Here is an 18,416-nt window from a genome sequence, read left to right as displayed (position 1 = left end):
GATTTTAGTCAGGAAAACTTGTGTATTTACCTGGAAGTTTGAGTCTCAGCATTACCAGGGGCTCCATGCAGAATCACCCTGTACTGTTGCTGTTACTGCAAGCCAGTACAATAAAGCCATTACAAAAATAAAAGGTGACCCAGCTAGTTGATTCTTGGGATTAACTTTCTATATTTTGGTATTATGCATGAAATTCTTCCCATGTGCTATCTGTACAGCACGTACAGCTGGACGCAAACAATGGGAAAATGAGGCAGCTTTTGGGGAAATTTTCAGTCTTTGGAAAGAGGTTTTTCTTTCATTATTATAATTCTTATTATATATCATTATTATAATTCTTGCGATGAGTCTTTCCATTCTGAACAAATGCCAGCTACATTTATTGGGATGGCTCTTTTAACTTTTAAGAGTTTGTCCATCCCAAAATACATTTCTTTTACCCAATTACAGAATTACAAGAGGGTCACTAAACAGGTGCCTCTACTTCATCAGACAGTAATACAGAACAGGAAAGTTAAGACTGAGAAAATCTCAACTTACTCCAACATATTAAATGAAAATTCATTTCTGCTTAAAATAGAAGCTTTAAGATAATGAGTTGGTGACTTCAATTTTTAACTGTTTTAAAACCATTAACCATTTTTAAAAAACATGTCCGAACACAGCAGCTATGAATTAAAATTTAAGATTCATCAGGGGATACTTATCCCTTCCATTTAGTGCCAAGTTAATGAGGTCACAGATGAACTCTACAGGGGAGGAAAGGGAAAAGAATTAAAAATAATTGCAGTTGTACACCACTTCTCCACTGGACAGAAAGCTGTTACCCACCTCACAAGCATCTGAATGACCGATTCTGAAAGCCTCACCAAAACTGTCAAACTAAGAATAAAACCAAGCTCCCAGAGTTGATTTTTCTTCCCTACAGTTAATAATTTACCAGATAAATATTTGACAGGAATTCCCACAGTGCCTCCGCTTATTTGTTTCTGCAGCACCCTAAAAGCGTGCTTACTTCTCTCAAAATAGGTTAAATAATATTTTGCCCTCAAAGGTCCAGAAGTTTCTCCCTGTTGAGGACAGAAGTTTGTGCCTAGCTCTCTTCTGTATCACTAACATAGTTTTGGGAAAAATTGCTCCCACAGTGTATCCTGCACGTCTTTGAAACACTCTAGACAAGTAGGACAAGACCTAACACAATAACAGGATTAACAAGAGAGTGGGAGGAGAGAGGGGATACAGATGGAAGGAAACAAGAGAAGACAAAAAGATTATGCAACTACTCTGTGAGGCCCCTACACAGGATGATAGACCCAAATTCTTTTCCAGTTAAAAAGAATAAAGAGAAGCAAATATCTATGGGTGCTGTGGAAGAAGTACCTCTTCAAAACGTATCTCAAATAGTAAGTGACACTCACAAGCACTGTAAATGTACTCTGTGTGTCAGGTTCTGTATGGAATACACTGCAGGGGTGTTTGCAATGGGGGAGTCGACACAGAATGGAATCAGTGGGATCAAACTATAAAAGAGCAGGTCAGATAAATAGGAAAGACCGCATTGAATTGCTTGGAGATACAAGCATTCAGAGGTGGTACAAGAGACAAGAGGGGGTAAGTGTTTTTTCCCATTGATTGCCTCTTTGAATAATTGCCCAACACTGCAAAATCCCTTTTATATATATCTGTGTCTAAAAGGATAGAAAACACAATTGAGCAAAGACCAGGTGTGGGGCTATAAGGTAGGGAAGGCAAAAAGAGCTAGAAGCCTGCTGTGATAAGCCCCATTTGGTTAGCCACAGCAGGGCTCATCTAGCAGACCACAGAAGACCACTCAGAGGGCATTTCTGCTCTGAAGAACCATAGGAAGTTCATACAGCCGAGCTGGCTTTCCAGCTCCCTTTGTCTCAAACCTCAAAAGCAGCAGGATGGGGACAGGATAGTGGATAGGAGTGTACGTATGTGCATTTGTTAGTGTTACATGATGAGTTCTGCTCAATAGCTCTTTGCCAATTTCAGTAATACTTGGCTCCCACTGCCTCCCACCTCACGGATGAGGACTAACACCCAGAGATCAAAAAGTGTCCTTTAACCCATCACACTGGCTCCTCTCTGATGGGTACAACAGGTTATGTCAGAGGAATCCGCTACCACTGTAGGAGAAACGTAAGCCGCAGATCTTTTACAGTCCTGGCTTCAATTCAACGCCCCTTTCGTGAGTCCCCTTCATGACCCTGGCTACTAATCGCAACTAGTACAAAGTGGGAGGGGAACCAAAGCCTAAATTTTAAAAGCCTGGAAGCTTACTATTTCCAGACAAAAGCAACTGCCTCCCATTGTGTCAGAAAAAAGTAACTGATGGATCTGAAGAATTATGTCGCCTTTTTGTGATGCCACTTAATTAAGGTTATTCTGAATAACAGGAATAATTTAGTTGCAAAGTAAGACTAAGGAAAATGTTTGCGTACTCTTCAGGGTCTGAGATTTTGCAGTATTTTAGCCACAAGACTTTGTAAAAGTGCCACTGGAAGACAAATTTTCAAATCAGACTATTGAAAAGGTATTTCTTCCACATGAGGTAAAGACTATTTTTCTGTAAGAACTAGACAGACTGTTTGTCATTCAAAAAGCTACAGAGGAAAATCTGAAGACAAAGTAACTTCACCATTCTTTAACAAATTTAAATCAAACTTTAAATAATTAACACATTTGTAAAATAAGCAGATAAAATGTCCCAAAAGCCACTTACTATCACATGACACAAATTTTTGTTTTCTTGATTTTTTTCTTTATTATTGACAGTAAGCATAAAAACTGAAATCCAAGGTCAAACTTTGTTACCACATTCTTCTCTGCAGTTATATTTCCATATTGCACCTGCCCAGATCAGACCACAATGCTAAAAGTGTACAATAAGAAACCAGAAGGAATACTCATGAGCAGGGATCCAACTAATGGGTCTGCTGATTCTGAATGGCATATATTCATCTACTCCTCCACAAAAAAGGATGCACAGATGTTAGATAATTGACAGTATGATTGAATCATTATGAAGGGAAAAACTGTAATACATGTAAGTTTTCAGAGAAAAATATTAAAACCAAAAATGATGCTTTTGGACTTGTGAGGGGGGAAAAAGCTAAGTGAATGGCTGACAAGAATTCTCTCATTGAATTTACAAAGAAAGATGTTTCTTCTTGCTCAGTGCCACAAACATGACAACTTTTGTTCTATAAATCAAGAAACAGGGAATATAAACAAGTTTACAAATTGAAAGCAACTTTTAAAAGATAAATTTCGGGTTTCTACAACACACAAAGATGAACTACAAGGAGCCTTCCTTCCTTGTTCAAATTCAAATTAACCAGCCCTTTGTGCTTCTGTTCTCTCCTCTTCTCTTTTCAAATTTCCTTCCTCGTTTCCATGGGAACCCCCTCGCTGACAAGCCTCCGAGCAGAGCAAGAGGCCAAGCTTAGCAAGGGGTGTGAAAAGGGGAGAGAGTCAAAGGGCAGAATTTGGCTCGGGAGAATCAAGATGCCAACCTTTGTCACCCCACAAAGAGGGGGTAACCATAGGAACTAACTCTGTGGGACAGGGGCAGGGAGGAGGAGGGAGTATCATGGCCAAATTCACAAAATGGGAAACAAAATGGGGAAGGTGTCATTAAAAACGCAACACTAGAACCTACAGTGAAAAAAAAAGTCTTACAAATGAAAAAAATTAAAATAAAACTTTAAGGACCGAGTATTCAACTTCATGCTGATTTTAAGTCCACAAAATTGCATCAATTTAGTTTATATGAGACCACAAAGAAACTGGGCAGATCCAATTATCAACTCCAACACGAGTATTTAATGTTCTCCTGAAAAGATGCTGAATACTCCCCTTGACTTTGATGGGCTCTGAAGATGTTTTCTGAATGCCTCACAGATAACTGGAAACAACACAGCTTCAGGAAGATTGCTATCGAGTGATGGCTTCAAACATGCAGAGCCAGTTTACACTAACAGTTCTGCAGAATATGGAAGGTAGTCTAGTCATTGTTACTGCAAGAGCAATCCGACAGGGCAGATTTACATACAGTATATTAACATGGTATCGCATTCATACACTACATAAAAATATAAATACAGCATACTTTTATTCTTGTACCTTGTAAAAGAGACAGCAGGAGGATGAGGCATGAAACAGCTCTATAAAATCACAAATGATACATAAAGAAAAAATATGGTCCAATTGTTCACTGCATCTTCAGCACAAAAAGTAGTGAACATAAAAACAGCAGGTGGTTCATTTGAAGAGGGGAAAAAACCCCAAAGACAGCAAATTCTTCACACAACACCTTTAACTTACATAACTATTTGCCACTGATTTGTGTGGATGCTAAAAGAACATATGAGTTCAGGAAGAAAACTGATAAATTTGTAGAAAAATACATCAACGGTTACTAACATGAGACATCATTTCCAAGCCACAAATTGCTGAACATGGAAGAACAGCCTGAGTAGATCTATGTTACATACCTGACCTGTTCTTATCTGCTCCACACAGCACCCACGGTGGGCCACCACCGGGTGACAGAGTACCAGGCTAAACAGATCTCCGGTCTGACTTCGTGTCGCTGTTCTTAGGTTCTTACATTTATCCATCTCCTCCCCAGTTTCATTTCTGCTAGCCTGTCTCTCACACCAAATATAGTCTTTAAAAGTGTATTTTATAAAAATGTTATTGTTTTGCAGGTCCAAAGTGTTGCAAGATTGAATAATGAAATCAGTTCAAGAGCACTAGGTTCCTCAACAATTAGGGATACTTTGCAGCCCACAGGCTACTTACCTTCTGTACCAGTTTGGTGTTAGGTGTAGGACAAACACCGGCTCGGTTTCCTCCAGAAAGTCACAAAACCCTGCTGCATTTGCATCTCTTAATGACCAAGATACAAAATGGGGAGTAAGGCAGCAATGCACAAATGAGGCACATGTGAATTTAAGAAGATTGGTCCTTTGAACGTTAAAAACATGCTTTGATGAACTATTCTTCCATACCACAGAACACAATAGCTTCACAGCCAAACAGGAACATCCTATTGATACAAAAATGATTCAAATCCACAAAAGCCATCCTAACTTTCTCTAAAATCACCACAAGAAGAAAACTGCAGCCATACCAACAACACAAATGGTAAAATTTATGACAACTGCTCCTTGATGCCTAAGTTGTTACTCCATACTTATTCTCCTCTTGTCAATCTGTTGTGGCTTTCTTTTTGAATCCAACTATCCTATAATTGGAACCATTATCACACACTAGAGAAAGCAAGGAAAATACCATTTCCAAGTGACCAGCAAAATAAAAAGCACACTCTAGTGAAGCCACACAACTTTTAAGTAGTCCACCACTATTTACATCATTGACAACTTTCTACACAAAAAAACATGTTTGGAAAGAATGGTAAGTCTAAAGGACAGAAAACTGAAGAGCTTCCAACCTATTATGTCAGCTCACAAGTTATAACTGAGATATCTAAATAAACTTTGTATCAGAAGACCGTAAAGGGGGAAGAGAGAGGTAGTGCTAGTAACTTGGACTAAACAGAAGTGTTGACTTGATTCTATAGCAGACATGCTAGATCTCTGCCTTACCAGGGACAGAATCTAATGCATGTACATCCAGAATACAAGGTAGCTATTTCAGTACTAATATAGCAGAACTATATCCTCCAAGTTACACATACTACTAGATATAAGGCTAAGTCTAGTCACTGTAACAAATACTAACCTGTACTACTACAGCATAGAATATATGATATAAACATGTTTTTTGTCCCACAATAGCTGTATCTAAGAGAATCAGCTGGCTGATTTTGATTAAGGTAAAGAAAAAGCATACAAAGATAGGAATGAATGTCTGTAGACTTGTGGTAGGTAAGACGAATGGTAAATAGTAAGACGAATATTCCCTTAATGCTCCCACACAACATTCCTTTGCTTCTGAGTTTATGCTTGCAGATATAAAGCTAAAACTGACTATAAAGTACATTGTCACTTAACTATTCAAAATAAATTCATGTGTGTTCCACCTTTCCTAATAATTCCTCTTTAAGCCTCCACCAGATGCTACAGAATTAGCCACAATGCAGAGCCATCTGCCTTCATGACCCTGAAAACAAGCCCACTGTGAATAGATGTTGATTAAGATGTAGATCATTCACTTTAAACTGAATCATTACATAAAACTAATGTTTTTTTCATATGCTTGCACTAAACTATTAAGGCTAAACTTCATTTCCATATTTCCAGTTGAATCATCATTCAGAATTAATCTTTTATTCAAGAAAATATGAACATGGTGACAGAGTTCATCTTCAATGTGCAAGCAGTAGTTTATTGATTTAACAAAAAAAACCCCCAAACCCTACTTCTCTTCATTTTCTCTCTCACTACTAGTCTGCATTTTGAAAATATTCATATGGCATCTTGTTCTCATTAACAAACATAGAAGACTAGAAAACAGTATTTCTGAAATTATTCTCTGGAGAACATCTATTAGCCAGGCAAAAGAAAGTAAGGGTTTCTAACACCTGCTATCTAGCTTTACTATTTGAGCACTAATTATCTACATGGAGAAGTTTTAACCCTTGTGTTCTTTGTATTCCTTTTTGAAAGAAGCATCTCTTTAGTACTCTGTTCTTTCATGGTGCTCTGTACAGCATAGCACTATAATACCTTTATCTGGTTTCTTGAAGTGAAATGATATGGCCCCCGGAAGAAAAAATTGGAGACTCACCATCGTAATTGCTCACATTAAGCAAGCATCCATTCCACCTTAAAATGCTAGTTATAGTTCATATTCCCTTTGATTGTTGTCCTAAGATGGACCACATGCTCAGGTATGATCTAGGTCCTCAAATCATTTGGTTTGCTGCTGTGGATGTGGATACCTCCACATTGACAAATACCTTCCCCAGCAAGTCTGTATTTGACAGTCTGATTGTCAGAATTGCAATGCTTTCCCAAACACAAAAAGCTGCAGGCAACACAGCCAAAAAGTCCATCTTTTGTGCCTCTATTCCTGGACATTACTCTGTTTGGGTTAACTGCTTCAAAAGATTTCTAGCCAAAAGACAAGGCTCTTTCCCTTTCTTACTTATTTAAGCCTCTACCAACTTCAAAGCAGGTACACATGAATGGCTCTATGCTTTATCTGAATGCAAACGATTATCTCACTTGGCTGTTCTTCCTGTCCGAAGGGTCTAAATGCTTCAGTATTCATTGAATATTTAATATTCATTCAGATTATCTTGAAGTTCACTGGACCTTAATGTGAAAAGGATTGAATTGATGGTCCTAATATGACACCATCTAAGGCTATGTTCAAGAAACAGCTTCCTCAGAAGCCTCATTTTACAAAATTGTCAGATCATACTACCTTTTTTATGGATCTCTTTAGGGTTCTAGTTCTTCTCAAATTGTCCTTACCCACTCAGGATTTCTACCACTTTTGCACAACACTCATGCCCTTTACAGGTCAAGACTGAAACCACAAGCTGATGTGTTTCAAACAGACAAGCCTCAGATATTCCTAAAGCAAGAACTTCTAAGCAGTGCATTATCAGGCACTCCTTTGCTTTGCCTCTAGTCTACAGAATCATCTTTGCAATTCTAGCTTTGAGACAGTCTGGTTTCACAATAAACCAATCTATATCTTTACATGACTATTTCTAAGGTAAAAAGTCAGAGTCAGAATAAGAGAATACAAAGTTAATGAAAGAGTAGGCTTTAATCAGCTGGTGCACAGCTTGCATTCTTATGATCATGTACAGTTCCATTGTTCAGTAGGCATCATAATCTTACACACTAAAGAGAAAATTAATCCTTACTGCAAATTAGTGTCTAAGATTAGGGTGCTTACAAAACACCAGCTGATTAAAACCTACTTTTCCATTAGCTTTATAATCTTCTATGAGTTTTGGATGCAGAACTGAAGAATACAGAAAGCCAAGGAAAAGTGCTGAAGTTTAGGAGGATATAGTGCACGGCCAGGCAAAAGAAGATGGGGGGTGGAAAGGAATAAATATCAAATTAAGAGGGGAAGAAGTTAAGTATTTTCCACCCTACATTCTCCCCATCCTTGCTGATGAGTGCGAAAGAAAGAAAGATGCTTCCCACTTGTATCCAAAAAAATCACTTATAAATAGGAGGAGGAATGGGGCAGCACTACCTCCCAGCTCCAAGGAGGGTAGGAATCATAATCACATAAACCAAGATCTGTGAATTTTGCACACTTGTCCCTGGCCATTATGCAAATCAAGAATTGAGAGACAACATTCCATGCTGAGTCCAAACCCCAATTATCTGAAATCAGTAGTAATATACACCTGATAGAAAAGCTGTTTGAGAAACACCACTAAAAGGAGCCACTTAACACTTAACCTACCTATACTGGAAAAATGCCTAACTCTTATCCCAGATGCTAAGACCAGGCTGGGAATAAATATAGCTATGTCTTCTGTTGAGGCCATTTTTAAGCATACTCCAGTTCTTTTCCACTTAAAAAAAGACAAAAAAATTAACTAAGGCTCCAAAGATCACTGCGGGGAGGAGAAAAAAAAAAACCTGCCACAGAAAAGAAACTGTGCTATACGCACAGAAATATAGTTAGCAAGGGTATGCAAATCTTGCAGCACGCACTCTGCTCTGCAGCAGGTCAATGGCATTACCCTCTGCAAGAATCAGTACAAGCAATAAGCCACTAGATTCGAAAAAAAGAGTATGAAAAATCATGTGTCTTCACATCTGTAGTTGCATATTCTGTGACAAAGTCCATTAACTGTTCACTAGCTCTGCTTCTAAATATTCAAAACTCCATGACTGGATAGTTTATTTATATTAATTCAATGATTCCCAGCTGGTGAACCCTGCCACGCTGATGGAGTAGGAGCATATGAGTCAACATTACTCCTCTCCCCTTCCAGCTACCTCCCTCACATGGCAAAAAACCAAATCAACTGCAGGATAACATGATTTCTCTATTTCCCCCTTTGCATCTCCCACCTACACACTAGCCAACCTACCTATGGTGCATTCATAAGTCCCTACTGCTGCTTTTTTTTGATATGCAAAATGGGAATGGAAGTTGTGAGAGAGCGCAAAGGAATAAATAGCATGTTATCTTGTCTGCCCATATGGTGACTGTATCATCTCAATTCTGGAGCATTTGACCACCAGTATAATCCCAAAAGACAATGCCTCTGCATTTACCCAGAGGGACCCATTTAGCCCTCAACTATGTCTGGTTCCTCTCCTTTAAAGCCTCTTTGATGCCTAGCATCATTTGTGAGGTTCCATAAAAAACAGGGTAAGAAGAAGGAAGTGCTGGCAGTACATTTAACTGCAAAAAGACTGGCAATCATCATATTAAACCACCTCTCTTCATCAGTGACAAAAAGCTTTAATAGCATGCTCCCAGGCTCCAACAGGCTACCAAGTTACATGTTCTCTGATAAACATATTTGTCTACAAAAATTGCATTAAGGCAGATAAAAAACACTGCTTGCTAGTCTTACGCATAAGCAAATCCTTCAAGGCCAAAGGAATATTAAGCGGAAAAGGGACAGAAGATAATTCTTCATATGGTAGCAATAATAATCCAAGAGATGGGTAAACAAGGTCAGATCCCTCAGGGGGATAGGGGTAATTTAACTTCTCAATTGTCACTGCCTCATCCAGCACACGATCTATGTAACACAGCAGAACTGTGGCAGCAGCACAGTGCAACATCATCTCAATGTCACACTGTCATCACGAACATATTTAGAGGGAAGTTTTAACAGCATAGCTGAGAGAGACTATGCTAAATGGTTATTGTAATAAAACAACCTGCTAGCAGATTATAGAAAATTTTCAAGACACCTTGCAATACGTTCTACACGACAGCACGGAGCACATAAAAGGAATGACCCCGGAGAGTCAGGCATCGTGAGGCCCCCGCTGTGCACAGCGGCAGCCACTGTGCAGTACTGGAGGGCAGGACAGCTCCCAGCTCCACGCCTGCCCGGACAGCTCAGCCTGCCCGCAGGCTCCCCAAAATACCTGCCCTTTACACCTAGCATCTCCTATCTCCATACTCTGCCGTGACTAGTGTGCTAGTCCATATTAACCAGCATTACTCCTTTTAGGAAGAAGCAGATGTAAAATGACTCTCATTTTAGCCTCCGCTATAGCCAAGCGGGTGTTAGCAGAGGTTGGACTAGCACAACTGGTGTTTTGTCCTCTACCAAAAGGAGTAAGCCCCTTTAGAGGTACTTTGGGGTAAAATAACACTCCAGGCCCTTGAACACAGAAAGCCCTCCCTTCAATCTTCCCGGATTAAAGCAGGCCTTGCTGATGTAGCACAGCAGAAAGCTTAAGGCATTATCTTTCCTAGGAGTAAAGAAAGGCATAGGAACCAGTTACAGTAAGGACCAATATACACTAAGAGGGACTCCTGATGTCATATTCTATTTTCTTTAATCAAGATGGTTAATACCGATATTGCTGCAACATAACAAGATGACACTGATGATGTGACTTATTAGCCTTTATTATAATTATGAAGGAATCATAGTAGCTTGAAGTCTCAAAACGGCAACTAACTGATTTTTTGAGTTTTCAAGAAATAACAATAAGTAAGTTTTTAAACAGTTCCTTCAATGAAGTTGAAGTTCAACAGTTCCTTCACTCTTTCTTACATTGTACTCTATCAGTACAAGCAAGCTGAATTTTTCTTATGGGTTTTATTAGGAACTGTTGTGGAAAAAGTGGTACTGAAAAACTGTAAGAATTACAAGGTTTTTTCCCCCCAATACACAAGATTAATCGGACTGATTCTGCTGCTATATTATTTTATGCTCACAGCTATTTGGGAGGGCTTGGAGATGAGAGATATTTACCAGAAAATGTCACAATGCAAGTTTTAATAGACTCCATTCAGTTCAAAATTTGAGTGCTCCATCCATTTGACTGCAACATTAAATAATCTCTAAAAAGCCAAATAACAAAAACTTCCTTCTTGCTAAGTACAGATTTAAGGGGCAATCTAGACTAATACAAGGAGTGGAAATATACTTCAGAAAACCTGTGCCTCTTCATTCTTTTTTTTCCTGTTCAACTCCCTAAAAAACTCTGCCATGGAGGTGCAGGCCACTTCATAGTGATTTTAAGCTTGATAATAGCCTTGTTTCCTTGCACGGCCTTCACCATTTTTCATGAAGCATTCCAAAGCAGCCCATAGTTCACTCCCTGACTGAAACCACTGGCCTATGTGCTAATTATATTGGCAGAAGGGAGTACTATACATACACCCACAACACCAATGCGCCCATGCTAAGTTTAAGAATGGCTTTGGCACTGAGCTAGAACCTGAATTGCAGCAACACAGTGTTTCATGCAAGTGCAAGCTAATTTATGCTATTAAGTTGAGCTTTATACCACAGAGTGCAGAGAAGTAACATTCGCTTCTCAACTGTTTCTATCTCTGTAGCAGAAAGCTACTTTACAAAGATAAGAACAATTACACCAGTTACTCTGACTCAGACTGAAGGTCCATATAATTACTGCTCTGCTTCCAACAGTGGACATAAACAGACTGTTAGTGAAAGTTATATTTTTGACAGTTCTCTGAAATCATTGGTTTAATATGCAACAAAAGCCAGAGAAGTTAACATAATGTTGGTCATTACTAGGAAGCTATTACCAGCAAAAAGTGTGATTTTATTTATAAATAAATCCCTAGTGTGCCATTCTCATCTCCACACCTCAGTGAGGACAAAGGTAGAAAAAGGGACAGAGAAAGTTAACTAAAATTATTACAGGAATGAACCAGCTGAATTGCAAGAAGAAAGCCCAAACAGCTGGAACACTTCAATTTGGAGAGGAAAAGCCTGGGGGATAAAACCGAGGTTTCCAAAATCACAAGTGTAACAGAGGGTTTAACTGCAGCACAATATTGCATGATACTGGAACACAAGGTTATTAAATGAAACTGGCAGGAAACTGGTTTGAAACAGGTTAGAGAATAAGTACTTCTTCACACGGTGGCTAGTGAACTGGTTGACAGTATTATATTCATAAAATAATTTAGAGAAATTCATTGAAAATAGTTGCATTAAATGATACTAAAGGGAACAGGCAGGGAAGTACCCTCTAACATCCATAACTCAGGGACTGTGGATACTGGGGAAGCACCAGAGAACCAGCCCACAGACAAGAGGTTTGCATCCCTTCCCTAAACAGTACCTCCTCTTGCCATTAGCAGATATGGAATGCTTGGCAAGATGGATCATGAGCAGGCCATTTCTTACGTTCCCTAAATGCTCTCCCAGCCTGTGACAATTTCTGCCAAGGGGAAGAGCCTGAGGTGTTTTTTTTCCTACCTAGTCACCCTCATTGCCCATTGGCAGCATTATGTTCCAAGCTATGGTCCAGTCTCCTCAAACTTTTTGCATCCACAATACTGTCTACGAGTTTCACAGCTCTACTGACAGCTATTTGAAGAACCACCTCTTCCTCTTTGTTCTGACTTGACTTCTAGCAAGTCTACCATCTTGATTTGATGGAGCCTAGTTCCTGCGCTGGAAGAGACAGTGTACAGTCAATCCCTATAAACCTTTGCATGCCAATTATGATGGTAGTTGTTGTTGTTGGGTTGTTTGGTTTTTTTTTTTTTCTATTTTAAAAGTAGGCTAAAGGACCCTGCCATAGTCTAACACTCCTCCTATGGGATATGTTCCATAAGCCTGTGGTCATTCTTCCTGTTCTCTGGACCTCTTTCAGTTCAAACACACATTTTTTGAGATAGCTCAGAACTTTACACAACACTCCAGCTATTTGTGAGCCACAGGATTATATAACACCACTGCAACGTCTGGTCTTCATTCCTTTCCTAATTATTCCACATCTGATTTGCCTTTTGGCTTTCTTACTGCTCAGTAAGCTTTCAACTCATATTTCAATAGAGCAAACCATCGTAAATCCAATGAAATAAGCTGGCCTCCATCACTGATATGAAGAATATTATTCCCCCAACACATACATATTTATCACTTTGAATGTCCTCAACAATTTTATGGCTCAATGTATCTCATAGTCTCAATTTACAATAATCTCAATTTACATAATCTCAATCTTTACAATTCTTATTCTGATTTGACCTTAACTAAGTTACTCACAACAGTATCAATAGGCTTTCTCATCTTACTGCTAATGTTCTCTTCTAGGTCATTTAAGAAAATACAGAACTGCACAGATCCCCAAAGCTTTCCACTGATAATCTGCTTCTCCAACCACCCAGCAAAAACAAAGCCCACTATCTCCACACCTCCACAAGTCAAGTCCCAGAAGTCTTCAATCCAGTTGGTTTCAACAATTCCATTAATATCCTAAGTTCCACCTTTCAAAGATGAAATAAACAGTTTGTACACACCTAGTTGTTCACACTGTTATTCTATTAAACTTGCTCACTTGCTTTGGCTTCATTTTTCCTCCTTACAGTTAGATCATCAAAGGTCCTCAGAACTTACCAGAACCAATTCTAAAATAGAATTCATTCCTGTTGCTATGTATTTAGTATAATTGAAATCCCTGGCCACATCCAAATGAGCTCTTGAAATGCAAGTCCATAGTTCTTTCAAACAAAGCAAATTCAAGGGTAGGAGTCTCTATTTTCTTCTTACAGTAAAAAGCCTGTCAAGTCTGGTTCACAACTCTTCCACAGAAAGACTATATAAAGGCTTGGCTTTATATTATTTAACAAGAACAATTAAGTTTTTTATATTGTCAGGAAAAGCATTCAAAGATAAAAACATATGATTACTCTTTCTGTTCTTGGTGTACAGCAACACAGATCTACCAGCAAGGATTCCCAAGCACTTCAAAAATACAAATAAACCTAATCTGCACAAATCTCTCATGAAAATTTGAATAGGCTGACAGCTAGACTTGCCTAATATTCTGAATTTCCATCAATTTTAGTCATATCACAGAATACCAAGTAAGGAAACTCCTTAGGCAGGGTGGCAGGATAGAGAACAGACTGAAGTGAACTTAAAAAGTCTTGTATAAACTAGACTAAAGATAAAAAGAGAGTAAGCATGTGGTTGAAGCCCCATCGAGAAAGTTGTCCAAAGAAAGCTTAGACAAATATCAGTGGCAACGTGTCGGTTTTTTAAAAAGGAGAAAATGATTACGTGTAAGTCCAAAGAAGGTTTTGGGGAATAATGGCAACAGTAATAAGGTACCATTATAACAATGAAAGTGCAAGTCTAAAAGCTTGTCTACCAGGATATGAACCAAAACAGGTTAACTAAATTGTGCAGGACAACAGCCTTTCTTGCAGCTGAGAAAAGCAGTACTAATAAATGAGCAATTTCCATTATTTTCATTGTATGTCTTATTATTCTCATTTTCTTCACACCAAATTTTAGGTGAGTAAGAAAAGTCCAAGTATTACAAAGCTACCAAAGAATGTAGTCTTCAGAACTAAAAATCTTCTATTCATTGTTCAGTATGCTATTTTTCTGGCATTTAGTTAAGTGACAGACCATTCAAAATATGCATTCTTGATCTGTCTAAATATTTAAAGTAACAGAGTAACATACAAACACATCCAGAGTATTTCACACTCGGTTATACTAAATTAGGCAAATTTTGTAGTCATAGAATATTTTAGTATATATTACAATACATCTTATGCAAGTGGTATTTGTCTTTTATATTTAAGTTATTAACAATCTGGATTTTTTTCATTTTTTTATTTCTAATATAAATATCTTCCTAGATTTTGTTACTGATTATTTGTCAACTAAAGGTCAAAAACATATATATTGCTGAAAAAAACAGTCTTACCTCCATTGCTAATGCTGCTGTTTGCTGGTCATAATGATTCAGAAGATTAGGCATAAAGGTGGTATTGTAAGGCAGATCCTGGCACATGCGCAAGATGATGGGCTCACAAGAAAATAAACTGTGCCCTCTTGTGTGCCCCACCAAAATATCCAAAAGCCAAAGGTAACAGAACATCCAGCTAACAGCCATCCTTCCACACTGGGAATGGGGCCAGCTACTGAGCCCAGTCAGAAAGCTCTTTCAACTCCTCATATACCCTCAGGTTTCACTTCAACAGCAATATTTTCAGTCCATGTTTAAGGTTCTTCACAACTGGAATACTCTTTGTATGCAACATTCTTAGCTCAGTCCAGAAGATGATGTATTTGAGACAGATGTGTGAGAAATCTTGCCTTTTCTTTTCTCAGTATTATATAGCATGTATTAGGTTAAGGTTTTAAAATATTTAACCACATTCCCACACAATTGACCCCATCGTGACAGAACAGCAGTCGAGTTATGTTCTTCTTTTCTTAGGTAACCTAGAATAAAAAAAACAACAAACAATACAGTAAAATGCCTTGTAATTGACGAAAATATTTTAGCTCTAAATAGCCTGGCAGACAAATTGCTTCAAGTTCTCATGTGCAAGACTAGAGGGTCCCCTGACAAGTTTTAATCCTGGTTTCAGACTATTTCTGACAGAAAAAAAGTTGGTATGCTGTAAAACTCTACCCAAAAAGGACAGTGAAAATGGGGAATGTATTTACTATGAAGGAAATATTTTTAGAAAACCCCACACTTAAATTTAACCATGTGAGCATTACAATTGTTGACCGTGCTGAAACCAAGCTATTTATGACTCAGCATCTCCACTGGTACATTCCCATCGATAGCATCTCTTTAGTTGCATGGCCTTGTAACTTCTGCTGAATAATTATAAAACAAAAACAAAACAGTCACCACCACCAATACACAAGTCCCAACTTGCAGGACTGAAGACTACTGTTTTGCCCAACAAGCTACAGTCGTGGTTTGGCTACCTGTGTTCAAATATGTAATTTTAGTCTAGTTGTAAACAGCTTTTTTGTTGTCTCTAACCCATTTTACTTGCACATGTATCTCATATCTTCCTCTCCAGAATCTATCATAACAGCTAAGGATAAGCCAGAAGACAGCATTCTTTGACCACCCCTTTCTACACACACTCTTGAAGACGGAAATTGCAAAGGTAGCTACATATGGTTGCTCTGCCAGTTCCACTCTACCTATAGAGCCAATTTAAACAGCAATCATTCCCCAGGGGTGGATCTGCATTTTCTCAGCACTAAGGGGCTGGAGTGGAACAAGCAGAACAGGGACTCAGTATATTGTGCTCATCGACTGTTGAAACAAACTCTGAAATTGGAGGCTAAAGCATGGAAAATGTTGACAGTCTTAAGAGTACAAAGAGGCTCTTAAAACAATTTTGTCTTACAGCAATGAAATTTGCAAAATTCAGTCTCTAACCAACTGCTTAAAAAAAAATGTTAAAAAAGGTAACAGAAATTTAGAAATTTTGTTTGAACCAGAAGACCCCAAGTACTCCATCAATATTCCCAAGAGTAGGCAATCACAAATTTGAACAGACTTCCAATCTTGAGAGAGTAATGTTCTTCCTTCGATACTGAGGAAGAGAAATAAATTCTACACCTCAGAGAGGAAGAAAGTTTTTCCTTTCTCCCTAATGCAAACGTAGTAAGAGATACAAAAGGGTTAATTACCAGACTTCTGCTGCTATCAGTCGATCAAAAAAGTTATGTATGCACGCTTTTGTTTACATAGGCCCATCTTATGGTCAAAAAAATTAAATAGCATAGACCTCTTTAAACCCTCATATACTTTGCGGGTTGGACTAGATAATCTTGAGAGGTTCCTTCCAAGCTAAACAATTCTGTGCTTCTCTTTAAGAGCATGTGAGGCAATGTTTTTGGCTGTAGCTGTTCGAGACAGGCTGGTAAAAACAAACATGCAAATAGGAAAAAGACCAAGATGCTAAACATAACCATGTTAATTTAAGTTCATTGACAACTTGCTTTCACAGGCTGCTTACTCTCTCACAGTTATTGACGGGGAATCTATGTTTGAAGCAGCACTGAAGTACATAAAGAATATAAATAGTAAAACTGTTCCAAACCTAGCAAAAACAAAACATGGCCAAAAAAAATGCAGAAAAGAGAACTATCTACACCTTAAGTTAGGTGGTAGAACCAGCCGACACAGCTCAAATCACAGTGTCTTGCTTATATTCTGAAGCAAGCAAGTGTTGCTGTGAAGAGCAGTCAACACACTGAATTTAAAAGATCAAAATAGCCACAATATTTAAGACATGCTACATCTAACCACACCTGATTTCAGTCCAACTTCAAGTTCATATGGCCTTGAAAAGTTATGTCCTTCTGATCTACGGATGCCATTTCTCAGATTTATTTTTCAAGAATTTGGTGCCTCTTTCAAAAAAAACCCAAAACCAAAGACCTGCACTATCCCATCTTCGAGGCCAGCATTACAAGGAAATTACAAGTTATAGAGACATGAAAATCAATTCCTACTTAGTTTTGTACAAGGTGCCTAATCCCCTTTGAATCTGGCCTTTTGATTTTGATATTTTACTAATAGTTTCCCAAACTCAGGAAAAGAAGCCTTTTCAGTTCGTTGTCATCTCCAAAACACTGGCTTCAAGCAATTTTTTTCTTCTTCCCAAACACTTTGGCCACCAACTCCAAAAGACTTTATTTAACAACTTCAGTAAAGGCAACTTGTAGTGTGGATTAGGAATTGACTTTTTAGCATGCTCCCTGTAATTCAAGTGCCGTTCCAGCAGTGATTGGTAGATAATGCTTCATAAGAGAGGTTCAGAAGCAACATAAGATGAACTGTACTCACACCAGGTATTGTGTTAAAGCTGGAAGCACAAACATTGGATAAACCCAGGTCAGGATCTAGAATCTTGGGAAAAACTCCAAGAACACTTCACACAAATCATCATATTAATGACATTCAAAGCAGAGACTCCAAACAAATCCACCCATCCTCTGACTTCCCCACAACCTCAAACTGAAAAAAACATGCAAATACCTGGACTCAATAAGCCACAAAAAGTTTTAATTGTGCAAAAAGCAGAAAAAAATTCATCATGTTCTTTCAGGAATTTTCCATTTTATGCTCAAGATCTTATTACAATATAGTATCAAAAAGGAAATGAAGAATATATTTACTAGAGCCAGAAAAGAACACCAGATTATATAGCCTAGTCATGCACTGCCCTTTCACAGGGAAAAAAAAAAATCTAGGTGAAATTAAGAAAAAAAGACAACCATATCATTGCGAAAGGAGACGAAAGTTTTGCAAACGAGTATATAGATGACCTATTAATTGGTGTAGACAGATGAATGCTGTAATAAGCAATCTTTAGTGTCAAGATAGTTTCTTACCACAGATCCAGTTCCGTATACACTTTGTTAAGACTCTACATATGAAATTTTGTGGTTATTTTTATATGTATATAAAAACAAAACAAAA

At 38.2% G+C, this 18,416-nt stretch overlaps 1 protein-coding gene across 2 annotated transcripts in view; it reads right to left on the bottom strand.

The window, feature by feature from the left end:
• FZD3 (frizzled class receptor 3) overlaps nucleotides 1–18,416 on the bottom strand; it is a 64,179-nt gene that overhangs the window by 43,583 nt on the left and 2,180 nt on the right. For both annotated transcript variants that reach the window (XM_069805503.1, XM_069805504.1), the window contains exon 2: nucleotides 14,877–15,397. In XM_069805503.1, coding sequence (XP_069661604.1) covers nucleotides 14,877–15,065 — 189 coding nt within the window. In that variant the 5' untranslated portion in view covers nucleotides 15,066–15,397. The remainder of the gene's footprint in view (nucleotides 1–14,876; nucleotides 15,398–18,416) is intronic.

The sequence above is a fragment of the Haliaeetus albicilla genome, chromosome 18 (genome assembly GCF_947461875.1).
Source record: "Haliaeetus albicilla chromosome 18, bHalAlb1.1, whole genome shotgun sequence".
Classification (NCBI taxonomy): domain Eukaryota; kingdom Metazoa; phylum Chordata; class Aves; order Accipitriformes; family Accipitridae; genus Haliaeetus; species Haliaeetus albicilla.
The sequence above is the reverse complement of the archived record's forward strand: the minus strand, read 5'-3'. Positions and strand labels throughout refer to the sequence as shown.